The following is a 26,782-nucleotide window of genomic DNA, read 5'->3' on the forward strand; positions in this document are numbered from 1 at the left end:
AAAAAGGGTTTAAAAAAGAATCGACTCTTTTCAGGGACAAACAGTATCTTTATTGTTTTTTTTCAGGGGTAAACTCTTTTTCAGGAGGAAAATCTTTCAGTAGTTGTTTCAAGAAAAGCAAGAATAGAATAGAAGACAATGGGAAATCGAAATAAAATGAACTGTTCACGAAGTGGTCGTCTGATGAATGGGAGCTGAGGCTGAATTTGGACGAGACGGAGTTGTGGAGGAGTTTGTTCCTTCTGTGGATTCTGAAGTGAGTGCCACCGCGGGACCTGTTTTACTCGAGCTGACTTTCACAGAGGCACTGAAAGAAACGGATTAGAAATTAATAGGAGAGATAGTCTCACCTTGAACTATTGTGGTTATCTTGGACATGAAGAACAACGTATTCGCTCATAGAATTAGAACAAAAAGAAGCAAGAGCGACAACGGAAGAAATATCTGCGTGTGGTGGGAAGGGACTACCATGCTCTAAAGATAGAATTGTTAATTCATATTTCAAATCAGCTAATTTTTCAAAATTTGGCGATTGATGTAACAATCAAAGGAAATCTGCCGCATTATGGGAAATTACCATCAAAACGGAATAAACAATCAAAAAAAGGAGGCGACAGGCTTATCACCTGTCTTAGTCTACGCAAAACTAAGAGTTCAAAAAGGGCGCAATTTCGGACACCTGGCCGTAGATGGCGCTAGGGGCGCCAAAAAGGGATATTTATGCGCTCCCTTCAGCGAATATTCATAAAAAAATCCCACAGTTTACAAGAAGAAAGCTTAAAAAAAAACTCAAGAAAAATGTGCTTTCTGGAAAATGAATCGAACACTTCCAAGACTTTTTCCCAGGCTGAACTCGAGAGAATCGTCAACTTCTCGGCAAAGGAAAACTACTGTCCTTTCTGCAGGAAAACACTAGCTGGGCCCAGAATCGGTCTAGTCGTACATCTCGCAATGGTTCACACGGAACGATCGCTTTTCGACTGTACTCGTGTCCTCACTTCTGCCGAGACAACAAGATTCGTCCTCGCCCGAAAGAAACGAATCGACACCCTACTAGCTGTCCCACAGTAGTTTCTATCTATTTCTCTTCAACCCTCAACTCTATTTCATCGAAAACTGCCCTTCAATAAAACCAAAAAAAAATGAATTCACTTCAAAATTTTTTTTAACTTACCAAGAGCAGAAACGGAAAAATCGTCAGATTGATTGACAGAAGAAGTAGTTTCAGCCCACGTCGAATTAGAAGTATTAAGGCTTGTTGATTGCTGCTGGGTTGTTGGGGCTTGCGGAGCGGGCTCAGCAACTTCAATGTGTTGGGCGGGCGCGTCGTGTCGATTTAGTAGGCGCAGGGCGCGATTGCCTGGAACTCGGATTCCACAGCCGCCTGGTTGATTTCAGTTAACAAGGATAAAAAGGCATGGATAATCACCTGTTCGGCAAAGGGTAATCGGAATCACCCCGTAGACATACATCATTATCACTGGCACACCGACACCAACTAAACTTGAGTATGAATAAAAAGTTTCGAAAATATTAAAGAGCCTGGAGAGATCAATTAAAAACTTACCAGTGACACCAGCGACAAGGGGCGATAAGAGGAAGGCAAGAGTGGAGCCTAGTCCTACCAGTGCTCTTCTTTTGCCCTTGGAAATTTCAGATTTCTTCTTTAGCTCGGAGCGGATTTGGCGACCGGTCCAAATTGGAACGCCGACGATTGTGGCAGGAATGGCTACTCCAGCCATGAGGCCGATCATCGGGGAGCAAGCACAAGTGTTCCGATTTGCTATTATTTAGAAGTTTAGTTTTATTATTATGAAATGCTAGAGTGAGCTGCTCTTACCCAGAAAACAATCTTCTTTTTGCTCCAGATTTGTTTTCCCCAGAAGGTGCATCCAGACGGAGAAAGATAGTGAAGATCTGAGATTTCCTTTAAACAGAGCCAACAAAATTCGCAGCCACAGCGGCAAGTAATGTGGTTGCAACTCCCATCATCCATTTTGCTTATCAATGCTCCACATCGTGGGCAGGGGCGGATGTCTGCGGACTGTTTCAACGCACGCGACGTCAACGAGGTGGCGATTTTGTTCCACGAGCTCCAGGGCGAGAAGTTCATTTCCGTTTCGATCAGTGATGTCAGCCGAGCTTGGTCACATGATTGATCTGCGTGCCAAGGACCTCGACAATGGTAGCAGAAGCTAGTGTTGCAGCCCTTTCTCTTGAAAAAGGGTTGAACGCGGGATAAGGGAGGGAAGACCTTGTACCTGACAATTGATTTTGGGACAAGACGCAAAATCATTTGCTATCAAAGCGAATCCACAATCGGGCTTTGGGCACCAGCGCGTATCTCTGTCTCTGTGCAGGTAATGCCGGACGGATATTTCGTTGTATTTTTCAAAATATTTACTGAATCCATCAGTAACTCAAGATCATAAAAAAGGGAAGTACCTCTCTAGAATTCGCTTTGCGTCGCAGGGATGAATGGGCTCAGGACAAGACATACACGTCGGCAGTTTTCCTAAAAACAGAATCATAATCGACTTCGTCATCGGCTTGAAGGGTACCTTCGTCAATTTGTTGGTGACAGTAAAATACCAAACAGTTGATACAGGGCGTTGGGTGGCACTGCAGTAGCCATTCCTCTGGCTGCACTGGGCTTGTGTCGAAGCATATTGGACACGTGGAACTACTGGAGGAGGCGGTGGAGTAGCGCGAAGGTTCTGACTTTTTCCTCAGCGGGATTTCTTCTTTTTCGTCGTTTATCAGCGACTCTACCGCTTCGTCTTTTATTGAAGACTTTGAGCTCGTCATTCTAGGAAAAATAATAGTCCTAATAATTTTAACACCATGATTCACACCATGGTCCATGAAGGAGTCCCATTGATGAAATTTGTCTACTCTGCTGTATAAATGCATTTATTACAGGTACTTACAGGTCTTTTCTCTCCTCGATTGGTAAACTGGAGGAGCTACCATTGTCCTTTTTTCTCCTTCTAAAGGAGAAGAAGCGCCGTAGGAAGCCTCGAGATCTCTAAAATTATCCGGTGATGATCGGTTATTGTAAAGCTACGGTTGCTTACAGTAGATCTAGTGGACAAAGTAGAAATGCCCGAACAGACGCTTTTGTATCATTTCCCGATTTTAATTTCATCGCTCCGATCTATCCGATACCATTATCAGTTCTGAACGATTTTGATACTCAAAGTACGTTTTACCCAGTTTATTTCACAGAGAGGGAGAAGTAAATCATTCCTCATCTGGTACTGGCTCTTCGAATTTTCTCTTTCTTCCTTGAATCGCTGCACTTTTTACCGTCTTCGTTCGAATAGATGAGATGCTCTCGGCGTTAGAATCGGCCCATTCCAGCACCAAACGTCTTAATTCAACGATTAGACGATTTCAAAGTAGTTTTTTTTTTATGAGCGAGCTGAGCTGGCTCGTCTACACCTTGGCGGATATAAGTACGCGAGGGGAGACTCATCACAACATTGGTGAAAATTCTAGCCATAAAAAATTCCAAGGATGAATACGCTAATAATAGAGTTGTCGCGAAATCAGAGTTAGTCGCCTTCCTGGTGACAGCAGTGGTGTAAAAATTTCTTCAGACACTGTCTAGCAGACAAAAGCTAGCCAGCACAAAGCTCAACGGAAACCAAATGAGCCAGCTCAGCTTGCTAAGCTAACCGGAAAGATCTTGATTTTGCTTCTAGTTTTACTAATAAATGCTCGAGTACTTAAAAATTTTCGGACGAGGTATTGTGACAAACGAATTTCGTCGCGACAATGTAGTCACTATTATCAAAGTAGTAAAAACTGGTCGGACTGCGAGTCAAAAGCAGGGCTCGTCCGGGATTTGAACCCGGGACCTCGCGCACCCGAAGCGCGAATCATACCCCTAGACCAACGAGCCACGTTGGCGGCGCCACCCCAAGGCCACTACAAATCACGGCCTCTCACCTTCCATAAATATGCGTCGACAGTTTCAACGCCGCAAATGCGGAACTCGCGTCCGCTGCCAATTTGTATTCGACAAAGGCGAAACCACGATGCTTTCCAGTCGGATTCTTCGGCATTCGAACGAATTTCAACTCGCCAAAGGTCGAAAACAGCTGCTCCAGTTCGGGAACTTAACGAATGAGGGTAAAAGCATCCGAAGATAAAATGAAGTTTATCTTTTTTCTTTACCTTGGCATTGGAAAGGAACATTCCTGACCATGATCTTAGATGAGCCCTCTGGCTGATCTTGGTTTTTCGCTTCTTGACGATTGTTAAGTTTTTCTTCCTCTTTCTTAGATATTTTCAGGTTGATCCGGTGGCCGTCGAGTTCAATTCCCTGGATCGTTTTCACTGCTTTGCTCGCCAAATCGGGGCTGGCCATTTTCACCCATCCGTATCCCATCGACAAGTACTTTCCTCGTTCCAAACGCTTTGAAATCGAGCACTCTGCTACTTTGCCCACCTTCTTCTCAAACAGTTCCTTCAGGCCTTCATCAGTTGTCGCAAAGTTGACATTTTTCACGAAGATCATTGCTCCGCTATTTTCCATCGAAGACGCGCTGGTTACAAGTCGCTTTTTCACCGTTTTCTCGTCTTCCAGACAGTCAATAATGGACTTTATATTGAGGCCAAAAAGTTTTGACAGCTTTTGGTTAAATTCGTTAAATACTTTATTTTGTCAGAATGATTAAAGTCCCTTCCTGAAGGAGCCCATTCCAAATACAGCGGCCTATCTCCAAATCTCGAATACGCTACTGCCTTGAACGCTCTCTTTGCATTAATACTTCCATCGAACTCTACAAGTGCTGCCAAGCCACTCGGAGGCATGATAATTCTCCCAAGGCCGCCGAACTTCTCGAACTTGAAGCGCAGCTCTGTCGGCAACGCCCCCGAGGGCAAATTCTTGACGAGGATGATCTTGTCGGATCGTGTGGCGTCTTTTTTGAAAGTATCTAGCTTCACTCCGTGATCTTTTAAGTACTCGCTAAAAGTTTTTTTCAAGATCAAAATCACATCGTTAAAAATTTTCGCGCAACGAGCAGATTATCACAAGGTGTACCAAATCGACTCGATTACATCAATGAGAAACGGGGGCTACTGTTGCTCTAGGATAAAAGTTACCTTATGTCAGAAACAATTTGGGATTCGCCAAGGGCCAGTTGCACTGCCACATCGTCTCGTTTCATGATTTGGTCTTTGCTCAGTTGATAGCGTTTGCTCATTTCGTCGGCGACCGCGTTCGCTCCGACGAACAAGGAATTCCAGGAGAAGTCTTCCTTGTCTGCATTTTCCTTCATCTTTGCCATTTTCTCTTTTTTATAGCTTGTGTTCAAGTTCGGATCTGTTCGCGGGACATAATTCTTCTTCGCAACTGCTTCTCTACCTAAATTAAAAAATCCTTGAAAATAGATGCAAGGAAAACGGATTTTACCAGGAAGTACATGCATAATTCGCCCCTGAAAGCTAGAACCATCAAGTTCGGCCATTGCTCTAACCGCGTTTTCTGGCATCTGATATTCGACGAATGCAAATCCTTTTGGTCTCTTTGTCGTTTCATCTGTCGGCAAAACCAGCTCGGTCAAAGTTCCGTATGATGATAGCAAGTCTTGAGACGGTTCAAAACTGAAAACCTCAAGCAAAGGTCAGAAAAAACAGAATCTCAGTTGAACCATTTTCCTTTCAAATCTGTTTCGGTGCACAAATACGACAAGTTTCGAAGGAACAATCTTCCAGTATCCGCCACATCTTCCGTCTTTTCCTCCTCTTTTGCGTCCTCTTCATCGTCCGAGTCAACCAGATCTTTGTCAACTTTTGCCTCAATAAAGGCTTTCTTGTCATTTTTAGGCTTTTCTTTTCTAGCTTTTTTGGCGCTGCCGGCATTGCCCCGGAAGTCCTTCGCGAGTTCGACTTTGATCTTGTTGACGCCGACTTTGGCGCCGTTTAATTCGTTGAGCGCGCGTTGTGCATCCTCCGGCCGCGCAAATCCAATAAATGCGATTCTTCGCGAAACACCGTCTTCATTTTTCAATAACCTACAGTCTGTTATTTTCCCACCAGAGCGGCTGAAGAACTCGCGCAGAAATTTTTCATCGCAGTTTTTCGTCAAGTTTTTGACACATATCCTCGACTCCTCGATTTGCGTCATTCTGGTATTGGAATATCAAAGCTGGAGGCTTAGAAAAATAAAATAAAAGTATTGTGAGAAATTAAAAAGTGAAAGAATAAAAAAATTAATGCGAGCTTGCGCCCATTATGACAGGTTTGATAGGAGGGACGGGAGGGAAGTATTGGCTCTGGGAGTGGCTTTTGAAGGTTCAGACTTTTTTCACTCGAGTCACGTGATTTTCCCATCAAAATAGAAACCGAAAAGAACCATTCCTGAAGGCAGTTGTATCTCTTTCAATTGAATCGTCGTCGGGAGTAACGTTCAAATCGTCGTAATCGTGTTCGTAGGAATTCGTTACTCTCGGAATCGGACTTGGAACATCAACGTCCCTTGACGGATCGGAAATAATTGTCGACGACTGTAGACTGCTAACTGAGTTTTGCGGGAGAACGTCATGAGTCTCATTTAAATCCAAGGCGCGGAGCAAGTTGCATGGTGCTTCACTAACATCTGTCGGGCTTATTGTTTCATAAAGAGCCGTCGGTTTCGATTTTTTATCGACCGCCTTGGCGAGGCTCGTTTCGTTGAACCACAGGAACATGCAGAGTTGCTCGCCGCCGACGGCAAAGCCGTCACTGCTAGCGTCAATCGCAGTTACTCGCTCTGGGCACTCGACATCGTCGATGTGCATCTTCATTGTTGGCGACCACAACTGATTAGAAAGTTGAAATCAAGGAAGAAAATTTGGAAGACTGCAATTATGCTCGGTTCAGGGCTTTTCCTATCCCTACATTATAAAATAATAAAGGATGAACCGAGAATAGTTACATTATTCCGAGATTTATACCTTAAGTTGACCTCTTGCATAAGATAGGGTGAACGCCTTTACTGAAGCGGTAAAGAGCAATCTATCGGCGTCGGTAGCATAATGCATCAGCTTCTGCCGCTGGATAATTTTATTCTTTGAGATAGAAATTTGGAACGACGAATAATCCTCTAACACAACAATGAGCACAGTCTCTGCGATGAAGATCCAGTTGATAATACACCCTTCATTTTTTGTTTGAATTTTGGCTGAAGAATTATGTGTTTTTGAAGGAAAAAGGGAGCAATTACCAATTTGATCTAAATAGGGAGAGTATAATTGAATTTTGCTGCGCGATGATCGGCACAATGTCGTTATAAATTTGCCATCGGGGCTGGGCACTAGCTTGTTTGTTGAGTGTCTGTTCGCACCGTCTGTAATTGATCTCGACACATGAAATCTTCCGTTACTATAAAGTACAACTGCAATGTCGCCTTGAGAATCCAAAGTGTACAACACACTTTGCGAATGATAAACGAGACTTCGTACGCTTCCTTCGTTGAAACTTAGGGATCCTCGAAGTTTGCCAGGCTTATCTCCAGCTTAAAAATAGCAATCAAGAGAATGTACAATCTAATGGCCAACTTACATAATTCATAAATGTCGATCCTTCCTGACACGAATCCCAAGGCAAGAGTTTTTTCTTCTTCATCAAGTGCTAGCGCTGTCAACTGCTCTGGCAGTTCTAGCTGAAGAATTTGAACAAGCGTTTGAAATTGACTCGAATCCCAGATTCGAACATCAGAGCGTGAAGCTGTCGCAAGTAGATTATTTGTAAATGCACAGAAGAGAATCCGACTGCGGTGGAAACGCGTGAGGGTTCGAAATTGCCTCTTCGGCACATTGAGTAGCCCGATCAATTTAGCATCGGAGACAACGAGGACTTCGTCTTCAACTGGATTGTCGGTTGGCACGAACTTTACAATTCTGTAGCCAAGAGCGAGCTCGAAGGGAATCCTTTCGTATTCAGGTGTCCAGCTTCGTACAAGGCCATCTGAAGTTCCCACTAGGAGGCAGTTTTCACGAGCGAGAATGGCGGTAACTTCGTGAGACTTTTGCTTGTGGAAGAGTTGGTGGGCGGAGAGAAGAGTCATCCTTTCGGGATCTATTCGCAGAAGAGTTCCGCCCTTAGTGCCGGCGAAAAGTCCCATCTCGCTGTAAGTGAGAGTATTGACGATGGAAGTGGCTTGTGTACCAAGGTTAACAGCAGCAGAGCGCAGATGATTCTGATGACGAGTTCGCCAAATACGCACGCCTCTGTCCCCTCCAGTGACGAATTCAAGAGGTTCTCGCTTCGAGATGATGACTAGATCATTGATCTGCTGATCGGTGCTTCCTCTGCAGATCTCAACTGGATTATATGGATCTGAAAGGTTCCAGAGAGCGACGGAGTTGTGGCTCGAGCCGAGCTTCGTGCACTTGCCGGCGATTACCAAAGTCGACTTTCGAAAATCCATGAATCGAGCAATAATCGACGTGGAAATAATCGACACAAGCCTCTCCCGGTGGCGGACTCGAAGCTCACCTGTAACTTCCGATGAGACAGTCAAATCGCCAATTTTGACAACGCAGATTATATCGAACTTCGACGCGGGGTAGCATTGCTGCGCTAAAGTTTCTTTCGACATCCGAACGATATTCTTTCCACAGCCATAAAGTATGTGATCTCCATCGTCTACCGGCATCGCTGTAAATCCGCAAGTTGCTGCTATGCCGTACTTTTTACTGTTCCCCTCTTCTCTCCATGAATCTCGTTGACTAGCCTTGTATTTTTCAGTCGTAGAAGTTATTTCGGGTGATATCCTCTCGGGGTGGATTTCGCCCTCGATCTGACTTGTTTCTGGTCTGAATTCATTGAGAACTTGGACAGACGCGATCGGAGGTACTTCATCAAAACTCATTTTTGAACTGATTGGACGGATGCACGCTCCTGAAACGGGCCTAGTCTGCAGTGGAGGGCGTGCTTTAGAAGAGGCAGGGCGAGGCGGACACTTCTGTTGCTGTTTGTGAAGCAGATCAGACTTTTTGCAACTTCGTAATCGTACTCTTCCGTCGGGAACCTGACCATTTGATACTTTCTATCCCAGAAGTCGTTTCTTTCGACAACAAAGTTCATTTCTCTTGGCATCGGCGCCAAGTTATCAGAAATATTTCTGAAACCTTCTGCTCGCGCTTGTTTGATCGATATCTTCGGATCGTATTCTGTATCGCTCGTATAACAGCCTTTTACGGTCATGTCAGAGCAAAGTTGAACCTGCCGAATGTGCGAGAATGTTCGACCAAAGTGAATGCGCAGCAGTTGTTTTAAATCTACGATGAACATGAGCCAGCCGCTGATTTCCGGCGCACGGCCAGGGCATCCCACGTTACCTAAAACATGCATAAATTACTTGGTTTTCATTTTATTCCACCGAGAAGATCAGCGACAGTGCTTCTTTTGGGAGGAATGACGAATGGGAATTGCGCCATATTTGCGGCTAGACGTTTGTTTTTGTACATGTTGGAAAAGGAAACGCGGCATGTGAAGTTTTCTTCGCTGGCGATGTCAAGATGGAAGACAAAGTACTTGAGGGGAGTTGGACGAAAAGCGAGGTAGAAGAAACGCCCGTTGAGACTGACATGTCCGTTGGCAGGGACTTGGATAAAGTTTTTGGCCGATATGTCCCCAGAAATGGACCACACTTGCGAACGGATGAGATTGTTGGTCTTGGCTCTCACTGCACCCTGCGTGCGCGCTTTCTCATTTGGGCGGTATGTTTTGAGCAAGGAGACAAAAGGGTTTTGCCAGTACGACATTTACTGCGATTTCAGAGCATTCTGAAAAGTAAAAGCTGGCATCTTTTAACTTAAGTAAAAAATCTGCAATAATAAGGTGCATGGGACTTTTCTAGTTTTCATTTCTTTTTGAAGTGGAGTCGGGCAGTGTTCACGAGGTGGCGCATTGTCGGTCTACCATGAGGACAGTTCCAAGGCTACGATTGCATATTATTAACTGACTCTCACTATTTCTCTTTGATTAAAAACGTACCTGGTCCATGGTAGACATGTTTTTGAGCATTCGCTGCATTTGGTATCTTTTGAGGGCCTCGCCGATCATCACTGACGAGCGACAAGCTGCCATGGCATTTATACGTCTAATTTTCGACGGCTTCGGATTAAAGTCGCCTTCGTTAATGAGGAACAGCATCTCGTGCACGTCCTCTTCTCCCAGTGTCGATCGTCCTACGCGAGGCACCGCCGTCATTCGAACACAATCGGGGTCGGAGAAGTCGAAGTTGAATCCATATTTTTTGAAGAGGGCAACTTTCTCTTGGAGAATTTGATCCTCGCCTGGATTGAGTGTCATGCGTTTTCCAATAACTAGCGGCTGGGACTCGATTTTCTTGCTCATTAATCGCTCGAAATTAAACTTCTCGTCGCAGGCGTGCTGATCAATTAGGAATAGGTCCTCTCTCAGCTGGCCAATAATGAATCCTCTGTTAAACTGGCCGACGACTTCCATTTTCGTGAAATCCTCTTTCGAGAATTTCTTCGTCAGTTCCTCTTCGGCATTCCTCTGGTCGCTCAATTTCGCGTAAAAGCTTCGCCCTTGAAAAATTTCCATTTTCCTACGCTCTTCTTTTTCTTTAGCCGCTTTTATCGACTCCAGGGAGATTTTTATCCGTGGCCCTCTTTGCTTGTGCTCCCTCCGCGGTTCGGAATCGTCGTCGTATATAATCTTCATTTTCTTGATCTCCTCGATTCCTTCTTTCACTGCCTGAGGGAGTTTGTTCGTAGGGATGAGATCGATGGACTCTACTCGTTTCCCTTCACTTTCGCTTTTATCTGAACTGTTAAGACTTTCTCCAATTCGTTTTAACGAGTCAGCGAGGGCCTCTACATTGTCTTCTGTCTGTGGCTTCTCCTCGAATAGATCAACTGAGTTATCTAACTCTTCGCTACTCGGGTCTTTTTCAGGATTTCCTTCAGAAGCCTCGAAGTCAATAAATTGTCTAAAGGTCTTGTTAATACTTCTGAAAGCTACAGAGGTTCTTCTTGTAAATATCTTGTAAAGCATACCTAGCGAGTATCGCTTCTGGCGGCAAGGGCTTTTTCTTCGGCTCGACCACATCGTCTATAATGAAGGAGTCGGTTTCAGTTCTAGTGGAGGTTAGTGGCTCCGGGGTCTTTGGCCTAACGAATTCGATGATTGTTGATTCTTCTTCTTTCGGCTCATTATTGGCAGTCGGCAGTGGCGTGTAAAACTCGATGATGTTTCGCTGCTTATGTTCTGGAGACATGGATACATCTTCGGAATTTCTTTCTTTTCCAGTAAAAGGCGGAATCGGTGCGGTAAAGTCTAGTTTTGCCATTTTGGAAGGTCTTTGAGTACAATCGCTTTCAGGATCTTGCGAAAGAGTTGCGTCACTTTGAGTGAAATCAACGGAGTTTTCAGCGAGGCTACTAGTTTCCCTGGTCGACTGAGTACTGAAGCTCGTACTGAATTGATCCATGGATAATTGCGTCATTGAAACGACATCGCGTTCCGTAGAACCCCAGATGTTTTGTAACAGCATTCGAAAGCGAAATTGACAGTGCTTCTGATTCTGCAAGAGCACGGTTCTTTTGTCGGGGGCCAAATTGATATCCACCGCGCTTTGGTCCACTTCAATATTGAGGACGACGACTGGGTACTTTCTAGACGTTGTTTTTCGCCATTCTTGATTCATGATTCGCGAGAGAAAGGGAGCATCAATAGGTCGTCCATTTACAAAGAAAAATTGACGATCAGGAGAGGTTCTCCCGCCAGAGTCGGTTTTCGAAATGAAACCAGTAAATTTAAAGATTCGCGCTTTTTCAAGGTGGCCTTCAATCACTTCCTACAAAAATTAACCAGTTCAAATGTGATGGGCATAATTTGAAATGACCTCGGTTGGTGAATGAAGATTCCAAAACGATTCGATTTCGTCTCGACCGGCATTGAAATCATCTTCAATTTCAACGAGTCCTTTCGCAATTTCACCGCCAAGGACAGTCGATATTTTGCCTTTCATTCCTTCCCCAGCTCGAGTTTGAATTTCCGTCTTCATCGACCGCCCGTTTTTCGTTGTAACGACGATTCTGGCGTTTGCGATCAGGGCATAACTCATCATCGTTGCCAGAGCTCGCTGTGCCTCGCGCTTGGCATTTTGTTTGAAAACGCTTCTGCGAACTGGAATTCGATGAAACAGGTTCTCAACTCGTATTGTCGTTCCATTGCTCGACTGGGCTTTTATTTCCTGCGATATTATCGAGCCGTACTGGTCAAATTCCAACGCCGCCCCGATCTGATCCGCCGCCGTCTTCGTAAAGACCTTGAGGGTAGAGATCGCCCCCAAAGCCGCAAGAGCTTCCCCGCGAAATCCAAAAGTGCCGATCGCTTCGAGATCGTCGAACTCTTTTAACTTAGAAGTAGCATGTCTCATGGCGATTTTGTCGTAGTTCTCTGCTGCTATTCCGGAGCCATTATCCTTCACCTCGATCAGTTCAACGCCGTTGTCAACGAGCGTGACGGTAATTTTGTCTGCCCCTGCATCCAGTGCATTTTCTACGAGCTCCTTGACCGCTACGGACAAGGAAACGACCACTTGATTAGTTGATAACGAATGTACTGTTTTCTCGTCTAACTCGGAAATTCCTCGCTTCATCGTTCTTTCTCCATTCTAAATTTAAAAATTGGAATGATTGAATCTTTTAAAATTGGTTTTATTACAAATTAAAAGAGTTAATCCTCCACGTTGAGCCAGTTCTGATTGCCACGTCTGGCCACTGTGTTAGCCACAAAGGGCTTAAATTTGGACTTGCGCAAGCTATCAACAGGTGGAGCAATTAATAAGGGAACTTTTTCACGGATAACTCTGGTCCTCGCCGTAAACGCAGCCTTCTTCGTTCCTGGGTAGTCATAAATCAATTCTTCCTGGACCAGTTCGCCTTGCGAGAAATCAGAGTACTTGGGTAGTTCAAGATTTGTTCGAACGTTTCTATTTTGCCATAGTTTGTGGTTAAAACCTTACATTGGATTTTACAGTGACCAATTGAATGATTAACATCGTCGAATTTGAAAATCATGACTCTAACGGTCATTTAGAACCACAAGATTTAGAATCCAATCCTTGAAAATTTGATTTTGGCTCTAGGTGATTATCTCTGTGTGTTTGTAGTTGTACTCCGGGAGATATTTCTTGATGAATGTGCTAAATTCACCCTCAATAATCAGCCAAGACATAATATTTTTTGAAACAGCGCAAATTCGGCTAAAAGCAGCTCGAATCATACCGGGTAGTTGCCTCTATGCCGGGCATTCTGCGCCCTGGATGTGTAAAGCTTTCCCTGCCCGTGTGGCGTAAACGATAGCGATAGTCCTCTTTTACAAACGAGAATCCGATTCATTCTTGGTGATTCAACGTTAATTTCAAGACAAAGACGCGACTCGTTTTAATAATAAAATATATTTTATGAAATAGAAAAATATCTCTCATGTGGTAATAGAAAAATAGTTATGTTTATACAGTTAAAACGCGAGCGAAACGAAGGATCACTTATTGAAGAGCTGGGTTATGCTGGTAGAGATACTCGGCCAGGAAGTCGACGGGATCCGTGGGTTTCACCTTGGCGCATTCAATCAGGCCAGCTGTGAGAGTGGGCATCACGTGAGTAGCAACATACTGGCGGAATGGACGGGCTTTTTCTTCCAAAATTTGCTTAATTTCATATTTTAAAAGAAGATGATGATGAAAATGCGTACCCTTTCTTGTCGTCGGACTTCTTCGAGTTGAGCGGTCCAAAGCCCGATGTTAGCTTTTCGGGCCTTGGCTTCGGCAGCCTCTTTCTTGGCTTTGAGGGCTCTTGAGATTGCATCACGGGCCTGTTGATCTGCCAATTCAACGCGAGCGAGCTCCTAAATCCGTGAACTTATTCCGCACGGTCCTAAAAGATGAAGATTTACCTCCTTCTCTTCAGGAGTGAGTCCGTAATGTCGAGGGGGGCCGACAGCCTTTTTGATCGCTTCGATAATGGGTGCGTTTTCCTCGTCATTATTTTGAGTTACATCTGCGATGACGGGGTCGATTTCCATTTCACTGAACCAGTGGATAACGGTGTCTTCTTCCGCTCGATCGGCTTGGAATTGAGCGTGACGTCGGAGAAAACCCTCTTCGTTATTGTGAGTTCCTTGGACGACTTCTTCGGGCAGATTCATCATTCTTTCCTTCAGGAAATCATTTGTAGCTGATAAGTCAACGACTAAAATTAACAAAGTTAAGCGACCGCAGATAATGATCCCTACTCACTCATTTCTGGGACTTTATTGCCAGCAGGTTTGCCCTGTGGTTCTCCTTCTTCGTCCATTTCTTCGAAGATGGCTTTCGCTTGAGCATACGTTTTGGGATAACCGTCGAGGACGTAGCCTTTGTTCAGAACTGGTTTGGATTCGAGTTTTTGTTTCAGTAAATCGATGATGAGCGATTCTTCGATGCGTCCATCGTTTGCCGCCATCGACTCTTTCAGCTGAGTGAGAGTGGCTTCGGCTTCGGAGGCTTTTTCTTGGACCTCTTCTTCTTCTTCATCTGTCAATTTAGATTAGTTCACGAATTCAATATGATATCTGACTCAGATTCTGAGGGGAATGAATTAAATTCACGTAAAAACTCACCATCTTCAGCTGGAGCATCTCCCTTGGCAACAAGTTGTTCAAGATTTTTAATGGAGTCTTCAATGACTGCTTTTACGTGGATGTGATGGATTTTGTAGTGCGCTGCGAGTTCAGTAGCGACACAAGTTTTTCCAACACCCGGTGGGCCAAGGACAATGATTCGAATAGGGAGAAGGCCTCGCGATTTCTTGTACTCCATGACGACATCTTCTACCATTTCGACGAGGCCGTCTTCGCAGACCCAACGGAAGGTGAAGTCGTTGCGGACGGTGCCACCCTCGATCATCAAATTGCACGAGAGAGCGTCCAAGGCCAGTTGACTGATGTCATTAGTCGCCTGGGCATCGGCCTTGGGCACAACATTAGTTCGTCCAGTTGTAAGAGTGCTGGAAACGCGCTTGACGATGTCGCGCACGGAAGAGTGAGACTGATCTACAGCCAGAATGTATTTCGTCTTGGGCATCAAGTCGATCGTGTACAAAACTGTTGAGGCCAAATCTCGAACGTGGATCATCGGCACAACTGAAAGTTTTCATCGTTAGATCATCTAACTTAGATGCTATTCCTAGTAAAGAAGGACATACTTCCTTGTCCGTAGCCACTTCCATAGATAGGCAACGATTCATCCCCACTCCATGCGGCTTTGAACATCCAGTGCAAGAGCGATTCTCCATCACCATAGCAAATACCCGCGCATATCACGTAGCAAGTCAGATATTTCTTCAGCTGGTTTCCCATTTTGATCGCGAGCTAAATTCAAATTATTTGATCACTTGAGTTTTCAATGTACATTTAAAAGTTCTTTATTCAATGAGTACCTTTTCGAGAGCAATGTGATCTTTGAATTTGGGACTTGTTCGACGTTTTCGATAGTCGTCTTCGGTGAATGGAATTTCTGGATCGTCTGGGTCGAGGTGCTTCGTCTCCAGCCATGTCATACAGGTCGAAGCGAGGACAAACGTTTTTGGAGCTGTAAAGTGCTGAGCTTCCTATAATCGTTGTAAATTTTTGACAGAGATTGAGTGAGATACGAACCTGTTGAATGAATTCCAAAGCAGCCATGGCCTCAGCAGTGTGTTCTCCTTCAGCGATCGAGTAGATAATAACATCTGCCGCCATGATCGCTGCTTGGACAGAGGCAGAGTCATTTTTCACGATTCTGCAGTTGAAATCCGGCTCTCGTGGCTCTTCGCCCTCGATTTCCAAAAGAGTTCCAGAGACGATGAAGTTGCTCTTGATTCATTTTTAACCAGAGTCAATAAAGAATAAGTTCTGTACCTTGTTGTTTCGGGCATTTTCGAGGGCTTCTTCCTCCTCCTCGGGCTCCACTGGCGGAGTATGTGTTCACATAGTTTACGAAGACCTGGATTAAGTAGTTAGTTAGTTGGGCGATCGAGAGGTAACTGTCTTACATGTGGAATGCGTGGTCCGTCCTCATGATTCTCCTCAATGTCTGACATATTCTTTCCGGAGTTTTGATAAACTAATTGTCTAAATCACAACTGCTGTCAATCAACTCTAATAATTAATAACTAACAACGAAATGCGCATTGTTCTAGAAGTTCCTGCCTTTCAAAAGCCATTTTATTTTGTAGTTTGACGAAGGGAAAAAGGGCTAACACCTGAACTTTCTCGAGCTAACTGTGGGAAGGTTACAAGTTGTAATAAAGAACGATTCAAGCAGATATAGGTTGAAATTGCGTATTGCTTTCATAGTATTCCGATTGATCCAGGGCTACTTCGCAACTTTCGCGGAGAATTTGAGCAGAACTTGTTCTAAAAAGGTATCAGAAGAAGAGGCCGATTAATCTTTCTCACCGATGTTTCTTTAGACATTCACTAGCAACATCACTTGACATATTTCCGAGTGCTTCTGCAGCTTCATGCCGGACCATTCCATGCTCGAGTTCGTCGTCGACAACTTGGACGAGTCGCCCAGTCGCGTGTGAGCCCTCTTCCCCAAGCTGGCCAAAGACAAAGGCGATTTCATGTCTAAACAGGGCCGATTTCGTTTCTTTGAAGCCGCTCAAAAGGGCTTCTATGCATTCATTTCTTTCCGCCTCTGTTTTCATCTTTGGCAAAACGTCTCGCAAGCCGAACATCGCCCTGTAACGATCGAAAAGCGAGAGTTCCGTGTTCATCAGCGCCTTGCTGAGTTTTGCGACGTCTTCTTCTTCGGATCGCGGCGCTGGATCGACCGAGTTGAATCTGTTTTTCATCAAGTGCTGCTTGTCCGGATGCTCTTCCAAGAACTTGATCTTGTCGAAAGCTAGTTCGGCCGTTTCCCTAACTTCTATATCCCTATCGTTTGCAGCGAGCTCTTTCAGCATTTCAAGATAATCTGGAGGGCCAATGGCGCCGATCGCTTCCACCGCTTCGTGTCGAACTACCGGTTCTTGTTTCATATCATTGAGACAGTTCTTTAAAATCTCCAGCGCCTTCTCGCTCTTCGTCTGGCCCAGGCAATAAGCGACCTCGTGCTTGAGCAACTCGGAAGAATCGGCAAACGCCTTGCCCATTTCTTCGATGCATCGGTCGGTTCCAAGCCCTTTGAGGGAGAAAAGCGCGCGAAATCGACGAGCCAAGTTCTCCCCTTCGAAATTGTTCAAAATGCCGCTGTACTTTGTGATTAATTCGTCGAGCTCCTGTGCGTTCATTCTAAAATCGTCAAAATTATTGTTCTCGAAGCCCAAAACAGTTTTTAGACTTTTGTCTCTTCTTCAATTCATTTTTGAAGCTCGTAAAAGTCACAGTCGTTGAGATACAGTACTTCGTTGCCAAGAACCGTCCAGTTAGGGACGAGTCTTCTCGCGAATATCTCAAGAAAGCGCCCTTTTGGCGCCAGTTTCTCCAAAAACGCGTGAATCGCTGGCTTCTGGCTGTGGACACGGCTTGGAATGGTGGCAAACGTAGTGTTACATAACTCGGGCACAAGGGATTCTCTTCGGGAAAAGAAAAGAAGTTTCTCCGAGGGCAGTTTATGAGCATTTCCAAAAGGCACGACGGGTTCTCCATTTGCCGCGATTTTCAACCATCTCCACGTGGCACAGTGGGAAAAGCCCCGTTTCTCCATGAATTCGTCGATGTATTCTAGCACTCTTTGTTCGAGGATTATTTTCTCTAGATTATTTTCCAAAAGACCATAAGAGCCCGTTTTCGCCACCGCGTTTGTAGCTAAAATTTCCCCAACAAATTAGGCGCAAATTTCTTTGCACTGCCAAACACATGTTTTATTAACAGAATGGAATAACTAGTGTCAACATGACAAAATTTTTGGAGGGGGCTACGACCCCTTGTTAACTCGAAAAGAATCCTTTCCTAGCGTTGTTGGTGATCCAAATCGCGACAAAGCCATCATTTGTCGTGATTTTCTCAAGCCTCAGCGACTCCAGCAGGGTCATCGAATTCGTCGAGTACTTTTTCCTCTCGAAACGGACTTGTTCTTCCATGGCGGATCCAAATAGACAACGTCGAACTTTTCATCGAAGACCACTTTTTCCACGTCGGCGAGGATGAACCGCGCATTTCCAGGAACTACAAACAAATATGTCTTGAGTTGGAGGTTTTTAACGAAGCAGTACCTAAGTAAGAAGCTCCTTCAATTTTGAGCTTGATGGTTTCAATTTTCGCGTTTGAGCAAAGTCTATTCGTGAAGAATTCCTTCGGCTGGCCAGAATGAAAATTCTCCAGCACAAGTTCTGACTGTAATTGATCAGAAGTTCCACTGTCCAAGTTGAGCAGTGGCTTTTTATCTGCTCGTCAGGGCTCGCTAGAATCGCTTCCGCCAGCTCGCCAAATTTACTCTCTTGTCGCAGCCTTTTCAGTTGATTTTCCAAAGCCTAAGTATCCAACTTAGAATTCTCTCACTTCTTACTTCTTTTTCTACATTTTCGTCGTCGGAAAGTTCCAATTTCTTGCCACTTTTCATCGCGTTTTTAAAATACTGCTGCTTCACGAAAAGTGTTCGTTTGAAATTCCAGAATTCTTCATTTTCATCTTCTTCGGGAATCTTCAAATCTCCATCATCAAGAAAAAGAAGCTTCTCTTCTCCGTTAGAATTCATTTTTTCTTTACAAATTTCAGGGCGCCCATCGATTTATGACTCATCGCGTCACTATCCGCCGTTTCGAATGAAAAGAAAAAGAAGCGTCCCTAGCTGGGATCGAACCAGCAACCTCTCGATTAACAGTCGAACGCGCTAACCAATTGCGCCATAGAGACAACTGAGGGAGGGTCTAAAAGCCTACACTATATAACACAGCTTATGATTTTGCAAAAAGTTATCTTTATATTGATCAAATTTCGCGTCCCACTCGACCCATCGTAGCCCGGTCGGTAAATAAAAGGCTACACCTGTATCATAGAGCGTGAAGCCCCGAGTTCGAATCCCAGGCTTCTCGACTCTCTTGTGTTCAATGGGATTGGCTCGGAAGAAATCGGCGAATCTAAATAAGGAATCATACATCTTCATTGATGTTCATGGGGAATACAACATTCCTTTTCCTTTTGAATGATTGATGATGAGTGTATATTATACACTTTATAAGAACAAAAATGTGATATTTTTCAATTTGAACTCCGGATTTTGCTCGGCAGAAGTCATTTTCATCTATCGCCGCTTGTATCATTTAATATAGAATATATTCTTCTATACTAGAGAATCTAATAGACTATTATTAATAGTAATGAGGACAATTTGAAATTGTCAATTTCACTGGATCACTTTGCTTTATTACGATTTCTTTACTAACAAATGTGTACATCGGTAATATTAAATCAGAAGCATGAAAAAATTAGTTGAAGTTCCTGACGGAAAAGTTGTGGAAAGTTACGATTTGCCGATCTTGTCGCTACGAAGAAGCATTTTCGCCGCGGCAATTCTAGAGGAGCATTCGTTCCCAAGGCGACATGGCTGCTCTCTTGATCTCCGCCTAAAAATATTGCGCTTTAGGAAATCTAAAAAGGGTGCATTTTCCGGGCAGTGTAGGTCCTAGATTCTAGGAGGCTTCATTCTCTTTTGAAGAAGAACTCAGCCTTGAAAATTAGAAACTAGGGTACCGTCTCTGGTTAGAGTTATGAGTGTCTTCAAGTTGTAATTTACCTGAGGAAACTGCATGCTGTCATCGAAGATTCTTCGCCAGAACTGATCTTCGAGATTGTCATTTTCCTGCTGGCCGATGTTGTCGCTATCCCGCGGAAGCGCTAAAACAAGGGTTTACTCTTTACTCTGTTCTCTCAGCAGCTCTCACAGTAGATGGAATTTGCGAAGACGAGGGGCGCCAAAGTCAGAGTGAAAAATTTCATTTTCTTTCTTTTTTGTTGGAAGTGGAAGTTCTGTCCTGGCGAAGATTCCGCGCTCCGCCTTTATATAATTTTTCTACACCAGATGGCGAGCGATTTTGGCCAATATCCTGTAACTAGCTGGTTATTGCTTCAATTTTTAAATAAAGAGGCATTATTAGCACTTGTCGATAATACTCAGTCTCAATCAACAGCCCCCATCGATTGTCAGTAATTCACCTCGGCGAAATTTCTCTGATTCAATCATCCCCCACTGAAGTTGCAGAATGAGCAGTGTTCCAAAGTAGAAGTAAGCGAGTACTGTCATGTTTTTCCTCTTTTGTGGAGATTTTATGTTTCCAGTTTTCTGGAAAATTTCCAAAAAAGTATGCAATTTTGAGTTGTGCGCCGCAAATTTCTTGGAATAAAAAGTCAGAAAAGAGATTAAAATTGATATTCATAAAGGAGAATTTAACTAACTACTAAAATAGGTGGTGGTCTAAACTTTGAAGTTCTTACGTGCGATAAGAACTTCGTGTGGCCTAAACTTTGATCGTTCCCATGTGTGATTCTTTGAGAAAGTGGCCTAAACTTTGAATTTCCCCGGAGGCACTTCTGCCATCGGTGACTAGAGCACCGCCCGCTAAGGCCACTACGCTTTATGCAGACCAATAAGGTTTACGTTTTTCATTCAAGGTGATGACACACATAGAACTAGTTAGGGCGCCTCAGGGGAAATTCAAAGTTTAGACCACTTTCACACATAGGAAGAATCAAAGTTTAGGCCACTTTCTTAAAGAATCGCACATGGGAACGATCAAAGTTTAGGCCACACGAAGTTCTTATCGCACGTAAGAACTTCAAAGTTTAGACCACCACCTATTTTAAAAACTTTGGAAAAAACCCAACAACTGGTCCGGGAACTTAACGAATCATTCGCTCGTTCTGGTGGTCCTTCTTAATTTATTATTACTCAAGACTTAACATACTCAAGCTTTAAAAACCATTTCTGCTAACCGAGCTTTAACTCATTCATGATTTTGTGTTCAAACGAAATAAATGATTGATTTTCAGCGGTCTTAATTCTGGATGCTTATCCCTGTCAAAAGACACCCGAAAAAATCGCAAATCCAATTGGAAGTAAAAATTACGAGTAGCTAGTAAACTAACCACAAAGAAAGATTTCTTTTTACGCTTGGCCAATATTTGGGTCGGATTGAATTGAATATTCGCCTCCATGGGTAATCATTTTCGAGATGTTTTATATTTTAATAACGATTACTTGAAGAAAGAGAGCGTTTTCACGCTCCAAGTATTTTGTGCTCATTGGCACCGTCTTAGAGAGCTCCTCTCATTCAATTGTGTTCTATCACTTCTCCAGTGCGAGACTTCTACTCTACTTTCTCTTTTGAACGCCACGAGCGCTGATAACACACCGATTAAGTTAAGCTGTAAGTTAAGATGCTCATTTCATTGCTGCCTTTCCTGATTTACTCGATCCGCGCTGTTGTTTATCCAGGGCCAAGCGGTGGTGAACTCAGCACTACTACAGGTATCTTTTAGGAGAAATTATGACAAGTAAAGTTGATCAATACTGTAGAAGGGACTGAAGGAGAGCCACGTGAAGTAGTTGAATGGCACTGCGATTTCGATGACGGTTACGGCGAGATTCAAGGGCAAGTGATCATCAGGGAGGTTGAAAGGGAGCATGAACAACACACCATCACGACAAAAGAAGGTAACAAATAAAAAGTGAAATCTTTAGTGCTTTAATCTAGCCCTAGTCGAGTTTGCCGGCGACCTTACTTCCACCAATGAAGTTGTCAAAACAGGAAAGGCTCTAAAACGCTGATGAACTTTGACTCGAGATAGTTTTCCCTCGGGACCAGAATGAGGTTCGTTTTTACTGAAAAAGCGTTCTATTATTCAACGAATATAAGAAATGTATAAGGTAATAAACTCTCTAGTCTAACTGAACTGACGTTGAATCAGATAGTTCAGATATGAAAGTTTAATGTTTGAGCTCATCAAGGAAAATTCGGATTTCATGTTCACGAAAAGGCTATTGACGAAGACGGAGATTGTTCCACTGCTGGAGGTCACTTTTCTTTCGGAAATCAACCACATGGGCCCAAAAACGCAACGACAAATGACAGGTTAAGACTGAGAAAGAAAGAAAATAACCTCGTGATCATAATTTATTTAGACATTATGGCGATCTTGGGAACGTAGACTTTGTTGATGGCGTTACTTCTTTCAAGTTCACTGACGAGAACTTGAGCCTGATGAAAGATGTAAGTTTCTACTCGTGGTTTTCCAGCGAGATATTGGATATTAGGGGTCATTTTGATGACGATTATTAGGATGGGAAGTTTTTCGGAAACAGATCAATTGTCATTCACGATCGATTCGATGATGGAAACTCCGCAGGAGAGAATCTAGGAAACAGGTAAGCCCATTTTTTCATGATTCGTTTCTCGAAAAAAAATCCCAAGAGTTGGATGCTGCAACGTGAAGAAGAGCTCCGCGAAAAGTACACTTCTCAACTCGACCCTACTGTCGATCGTTGTTTACGCTTTTCTCCTTTTCTAGCTCTGCCAGCAATAAAATCACAAATTAGGATCTTGAATATTTCCGGCTTGAGTGGTTTTAGCAGCTCAGTGGAAAATCCTGGCTCGTTGTTTCTTTGCCCTGGGGGTTGCATCATAGGCTGACTCGTTTTCAGAAAGAGTATTTTTTCTTTCGAAGCTAGAATTCGAATTTTTTTAATGGAGCCTACCAGCTGGCAGGTAGTGCTCGGCTCGGTTTTTGTCCTTGCATACATATTTTTGATTATACAGAGAGATCTAGTCATACGAAGAGTGCAGTACACAGGCTTGTTGGCAATTGTTAGTTGTAGTTAAAAGGAGAAACACCATTGATGATTATTTTATGGTCCGATTGGAATTCAAGTTGTTTGATCCGTAATTGCGAAGCGGCTGCTTTCTTTGATCATTTAAAATTTTCAATCGAGGCCATAACATATAGCCGTAAACGATAAGAATTGTCAACTGACTCGAAAGTTCCCCGAGTTCCGTATGAACGATGCGACGGTTCTAAGACCGTAGAATTCTTCAAATTCAGCAAGGATATTGCAGGTAACATAAACAACGGCGATGAGCGAAATGAGCTGCCATTTTAAAATTGGATCGGAATGAAAATGTAATACGCTGCGACAGCTTGTAATGAAATTTCTCGCCTGTTGCTCAAAACGTCAATAGCCACCGGTTTATTAGATCAGCGAGAGATAATTTGAACGAGTCGATCTCTTCATTGCGGCCTTCTTAAAAAAATAATGAATTCAGGGTATACAATGTTGCATTGTCAGGTGGTATTTGTTACCTTGAGGGTTTTAATGTTGTAGAATTTTATTTCCAAGAAAAAATCAAAAATCAAGTAGGCCAAGGGGGTAGATATCAAGAATCGTATTTCCTGTCAGTGTTTTCTCAAATTTTTAACATAGTGACACCCTTATTTTTTCGGCTCAAAATATATTTCAGGCAATTATCTCTTTCCTATGGAAGCCAAAAATTTTGATTTCCTGAGCTTTAGAGGTGCTAGAATGCAAATCGGGCACCTCCGATTGTCGCCAAAATGACCATTTTAGGAAAGTTAGCGATCTTTGGCGAAAAATTTTGGTAAAAATTTTTTTGAAATTCGAAATTTCGGCTTCCATAGGAAATAGAGAAAGGTTGAAAGTTTTGTTTCCAAAGTAAAATAAGGGTGTTACTGTTTTAACTTTGTGAGAAAAGTCTGACAGAAAATCCCGATTTTTGATATCAACCTCCTTATTCATATATCATGATTTTCTAGTTATTCTTTAAAATTATTTTGTAACAGCATTATCATTATTAGTTTTTAATCTCTAATTTTAGAAAATCTGCCCGCTGAGTTCATCTCCAAAGTAAAAGAACGCTTCGCAGCACGTCTTGCCTTGTTGAAAAAAGAATGCTTCCACAAAAAGCAAGAGCCAATTTTTCCCACGTTCGCAGAGTTCAACAGAAAATTCCCAAAGTGGTACGAATTTCGCGGCGCCCGATTTACTGACGCGATTTCGCGGGATCCGGCAGTATTCGGATGCGCCGCGCTCAAGTCAGGTAATAAAAAAGTTGCTTTTCGGAGCATTCTTTTGATAAAATTTGCTTGTTCACATTTTACATGTTTCACAAGCGAGTGGTGTTTTACGAACCGTGGTGATGAATTGGGCTGGCGAAGAGTTTCACTCGCAAACGTACTTAGATCACCTAAGGAATGGGACTCATCCAAAGAAATCTAAGGTTTTTTAAATACGAAAAAAAGCCCAGAATAGAACATTTACAAACGAAGATCTTTCTTCAATCCTCTCTTCCGAAAATGCTCTCCGAATTCTGTTCGTTCGGAATCCGATGAGTCGGTTTTGCACCGCTTGGGGTCAGAAATTCAAAGTCGGGGGCGAGTATCAACTGCACCGGGAAGAGTGGCTCAAGAATTGGCCATATTTGGAGCGCTACGAAAAAGAGAATACTGCCAATGTGATCGGTTTTGACGACTTTGTGGATTTTTTCAAAACTCGACTCCTGGCTCTTTCAACTCTCATTGGAATACCATCCAAGGTAAGTTGCTAGAGTCTGGAGAGTCGATTGTGCAGTTTAGACTCGTGCGACATTTGCCGATTCCCGTACCAGTATATCGTCAAAGAAGAAACTCTCGACGCTGATCTTTTAGTTATTGCAAAGGAGCACAACTTGACCTTGCCCAGAAGCTTCTTTGAAACTATGCATGGCAAATCTTCAAATAGCAATTCAAGAAGAAACTACGCTAGCTGGGAGGATGTTTATAGAGGAGTTGGGGACGATTCGAAATACGCCCTGCTGCTTTCTTCAATTGAGAGAGAAAAAATTGCCAAAATCGTGACCGATTATGCAGACGACTTCACATTACTTGGATATTCCTTCGATTTGGATTCACTGAAGCTGGCTGGCCTTGACTCGCGAAAATGAGCCGCCGATTCCCAAGCTGGGAAAGAGACGGAACGACCTTGATACATTTTATGGGCTGCCAATTCTGTTAAATAAATCGCTGCATAACTGCCTCTATCCGCTCTAGTAATCTACTTTGATAAGGAATCTCAGCAGGTGCGCATTTTACGCCTGGGGGTACGGTAGCGCCATTCACGGATATAAATAGTTCTCTCTTGGAATTGGAACAGTCACAAAACTGAGAATTCAAAACTGAAAAAATGAAGATTGCTTTTTTGCTATTTATCGCGAGAGAGGCCGTTTTAGCCGAAATTCAGCTCTTCAAAACCTCCTGTTCCGAGTGTGCTCCCGAGTACGACTGCCAAGATGTTGCAGTAGAGATGTACAGAAACTTGGCTCATCAACGAGCACAGCGTCACGTGCCGCAGTTACTCGATATGTTCTTTACTTCAGAACACCGATTCTTTTGCCTCAAAGGAAAGGTTCTCCAGTTTTAGAAAGAAATTTGTTTAGTTTAGACGTCTATTCTCGTTTTCCCAATTTAAGGGTACTCGAAACAGTTTTTTTATTAAAGTGAATTAACAGTAAATGCGTTTAATTCTCTTGCGAACCGTTTTAAAGGCCACTCAGAGGTGAACTTTCGCTTTGAGCTTCCGATCCCGGATTTAAACATGGCAACAATTCCTACCTTACTGGCATTCGATGGGCGCCAGGAACTCGCCCTTTCTGTTCTCGCCATTCGAGATCGCTACGTCGAAGGCTACGACAGTCTTTCTCAACGACTTCCGAGCCAAGTGGAGAAATTCATCTCCCAACTTGGTAAGCAAGACGATAATTTGAAGGAACACTATCTGAGTTTTTATTATTAGAATTTTCGGACGAAAGCAATCTCCTCCAATTTATGAGCGAATACCTCATGCTCGCCGAACTCGCGTATATTGAGCGCAATTTAGAGGTAAATTTAATCAAAAAATATAAAATATAATCTGCTCACGTCATAATGTGCACGGCAAATGATCTCGCGTGACGACACGTTTAGGATTATTAGGCGCGAGATTAGTCTTTCTAAATCTTATATCAGGTTATTTCCATTCTGCCATCCCTCCTCGTCGCAGCAACAGAAAGTGCTTCAGCAGAATCGATGACTGAATTGCTCGAAAACAGCAGCGGCAAAAACAAACGACTTTACGAAATGCTCATGTACGTCGGTCTCCAAAGCAGCATGGAACCAGCCGGAGATGCGGAGCATACAACTGACTTTTCCAGATTTGCGGCAATCATGAACTTCATTCGAGTGAGTCCTGGGATAATTGATTTGCCAATGACATGAAAATATTAATTATTATTATTTTCTCTTTTAGGATTCGAACACAAACTTAGAGCAGAAAATTTCCACCTTAGAAGATCCAAACGCTCATCCCGAATACTACCAACAGACCGTTGAAAATGACTACAAGGTTCAGCAGCCTCATCAAGGATTCAGCCCAGGTACTTTAAATACTTTCAAGTTCTTTCAAAGACGTTATTGTTTAGCTCTTCTGTTCGTAATGTCGAAGGAAGACGAAGCTTTCTCAGTCGAGGAGTTTATTTTCATCCTTCAAAGTACTCCCTCACTCGCCCAAGATCCGATCATTCCCTACTTGTACATGAAAGACTCTGACAACCACGAAAAACTGCGCACATATTTGATGGCTCGTTTGCTCAACCCAGAGCTTTTCCAGAACAACGGAAATAATATGTCCACGGCTTTGGCACTCCTTCAATAAAATCCTGTTCTTATTCCTGTTCTCTCGCTACCTCAAACTTTCCTCCAATAAATTTTAGAAAAAAAAGAAAGAAAATCATTTTAAAATTAATTGATCTCATTTTAA

At 43.3% G+C, this 26,782-nt stretch overlaps 9 protein-coding genes, 2 long non-coding RNA genes and 2 other non-coding genes across 13 annotated transcripts; 3 read left to right on the plus strand and 10 right to left on the minus strand.

Moving 5' to 3' along the window:
- Positions 1–33: 33 nt before the first annotated feature.
- Positions 34–3,187, minus strand: LOC145709773 (E3 ubiquitin-protein ligase RNF19A-like). Its single transcript, XM_081787471.1, is given in 12 exon segments — positions 34–307; positions 351–474; positions 1,175–1,384; positions 1,430–1,498; positions 1,568–1,756; positions 1,759–1,783; positions 1,841–2,215; positions 2,262–2,403; positions 2,446–2,515; positions 2,562–2,809; positions 2,931–3,028; positions 3,078–3,187. Coding segments are annotated over 10 exon segments (1,593 nt in total). The 5' UTR covers position 2,809; positions 2,931–3,028; positions 3,078–3,187; the 3' UTR covers positions 34–165.
- A 15-nt stretch (positions 3,188–3,202) lies between these two features.
- On the minus strand, positions 3,203–6,287 carry LOC145709776 (putative RNA-binding protein 19). Its single transcript, XM_081787475.1, has 7 exons — positions 5,664–6,287; positions 5,426–5,616; positions 5,116–5,377; positions 4,695–4,978; positions 4,183–4,632; positions 3,955–4,123; positions 3,203–3,373 (listed from the first exon to the last, which is right to left on the minus strand). The coding sequence occupies exons 1-7, from the start codon at positions 6,137–6,139 to the stop codon at positions 3,244–3,246; spliced, it is 1,962 nt and encodes a 653-aa protein (XP_081643601.1). The 5' UTR covers positions 6,140–6,287; the 3' UTR covers positions 3,203–3,243.
- On the minus strand, positions 3,836–3,907 carry TRNAP-CGG (transfer RNA proline (anticodon CGG)). Its single transcript has one exon. It is a non-coding gene; the product is annotated as a tRNA-Pro (tRNA).
- LOC145707414 (WD repeat-containing protein 90-like) lies at positions 6,225–9,779 on the minus strand. Its single transcript, XM_081784937.1, has 6 exons — positions 9,377–9,779; positions 7,555–9,335; positions 7,217–7,507; positions 6,948–7,174; positions 6,358–6,812; positions 6,225–6,297 (listed from the first exon to the last, which is right to left on the minus strand). The coding sequence occupies exons 2-6, from the start codon at positions 8,864–8,866 to the stop codon at positions 6,225–6,227; spliced, it is 2,358 nt and encodes a 785-aa protein (XP_081641063.1). The 5' UTR covers positions 8,867–9,335; positions 9,377–9,779.
- A 32-nt stretch (positions 9,780–9,811) lies between these two features.
- Positions 9,812–12,989, minus strand: LOC145709774 (mismatch repair endonuclease PMS2-like). Its single transcript, XM_081787472.1, has 4 exons — positions 11,873–12,989; positions 11,025–11,824; positions 9,994–10,957; positions 9,812–9,937 (listed from the first exon to the last, which is right to left on the minus strand). Exons 1-4 carry the CDS (start codon positions 12,629–12,631, stop codon positions 9,860–9,862), a joined length of 2,601 nt encoding a protein of 866 aa, XP_081643598.1. The 5' UTR covers positions 12,632–12,989; the 3' UTR covers positions 9,812–9,859.
- A 441-nt stretch (positions 12,990–13,430) lies between these two features.
- Positions 13,431–15,956, minus strand: LOC145709775 (adenylate kinase 7-like). Its single transcript, XM_081787474.1, has 9 exons — positions 15,913–15,956; positions 15,670–15,867; positions 15,453–15,623; positions 15,219–15,384; positions 14,635–15,156; positions 14,273–14,548; positions 13,930–14,225; positions 13,729–13,881; positions 13,431–13,684 (listed from the first exon to the last, which is right to left on the minus strand). Exons 2-9 carry the CDS (start codon positions 15,751–15,753, stop codon positions 13,523–13,525), a joined length of 1,830 nt encoding a protein of 609 aa, XP_081643600.1. The 5' UTR covers positions 15,754–15,867; positions 15,913–15,956; the 3' UTR covers positions 13,431–13,522.
- Positions 15,957–16,185: 229 nt separating this feature from the next.
- On the minus strand, positions 16,186–17,314 carry LOC145708302 (deoxyhypusine hydroxylase-like). Its single transcript, XM_081785959.1, has 2 exons — positions 16,453–17,314; positions 16,186–16,410 (listed from the first exon to the last, which is right to left on the minus strand). The coding sequence occupies exons 1-2, from the start codon at positions 17,289–17,291 to the stop codon at positions 16,311–16,313; spliced, it is 939 nt and encodes a 312-aa protein (XP_081642085.1). The 5' UTR covers positions 17,292–17,314; the 3' UTR covers positions 16,186–16,310.
- Positions 17,315–17,354: 40 nt separating this feature from the next.
- LOC145708729 (N(6)-adenine-specific methyltransferase METTL4-like) lies at positions 17,355–18,697 on the minus strand. Its single transcript, XM_081786427.1, is given in 5 exon segments — positions 17,355–17,808; positions 17,936–18,055; positions 18,058–18,168; positions 18,216–18,389; positions 18,502–18,697. Coding segments are annotated over 5 exon segments (1,050 nt in total). The 3' UTR covers positions 17,355–17,359.
- Positions 18,698–18,781: 84 nt separating this feature from the next.
- TRNAN-GUU (transfer RNA asparagine (anticodon GUU)) lies at positions 18,782–18,855 on the minus strand. The gene has a single exon. It is a non-coding gene; the product is annotated as a tRNA-Asn (tRNA).
- Positions 18,856–19,354: 499 nt separating this feature from the next.
- On the minus strand, positions 19,355–20,642 carry LOC145708121 (uncharacterized). The gene is made up of 3 exons (XR_014134804.1): positions 19,884–20,642; positions 19,736–19,836; positions 19,355–19,565 (listed from the first exon to the last, which is right to left on the minus strand). It is a non-coding gene; the product is annotated as an uncharacterized LOC145708121 (long non-coding RNA).
- Positions 20,643–21,291: 649 nt separating this feature from the next.
- Positions 21,292–22,537, plus strand: LOC145708662 (superoxide dismutase [Cu-Zn]-like). The gene is made up of 7 exons (XM_081786361.1): positions 21,292–21,466; positions 21,515–21,652; positions 21,699–21,744; positions 21,945–22,070; positions 22,121–22,208; positions 22,278–22,363; positions 22,410–22,537. Exons 1-7 carry the CDS (start codon positions 21,376–21,378, stop codon positions 22,504–22,506), a joined length of 672 nt encoding a protein of 223 aa, XP_081642487.1. The 5' UTR covers positions 21,292–21,375; the 3' UTR covers positions 22,507–22,537.
- Positions 22,538–22,673: 136 nt separating this feature from the next.
- Positions 22,674–24,199, plus strand: LOC145707198 (uncharacterized). Its single transcript, XR_014134737.1, has 3 exons — positions 22,674–23,051; positions 23,829–24,050; positions 24,124–24,199. It is a non-coding gene; the product is annotated as an uncharacterized LOC145707198 (long non-coding RNA).
- Positions 24,200–25,125: 926 nt separating this feature from the next.
- Positions 25,126–26,727, plus strand: LOC145707197 (uncharacterized). The gene is made up of 6 exons (XM_081784689.1): positions 25,126–25,384; positions 25,529–25,730; positions 25,781–25,866; positions 25,993–26,205; positions 26,273–26,399; positions 26,445–26,727. The coding sequence occupies exons 1-6, from the start codon at positions 25,172–25,174 to the stop codon at positions 26,675–26,677; spliced, it is 1,074 nt and encodes a 357-aa protein (XP_081640815.1). The 5' UTR covers positions 25,126–25,171; the 3' UTR covers positions 26,678–26,727.
- Positions 26,728–26,782: the final 55 nt, after the last annotated feature.

This window comes from Oikopleura dioica, chromosome XSR (genome assembly GCF_907165135.1).
Source record: "Oikopleura dioica chromosome XSR, OKI2018_I68_1.0, whole genome shotgun sequence".
Classification (NCBI taxonomy): Eukaryota; Metazoa; Chordata; class Appendicularia; order Copelata; family Oikopleuridae; genus Oikopleura; species Oikopleura dioica.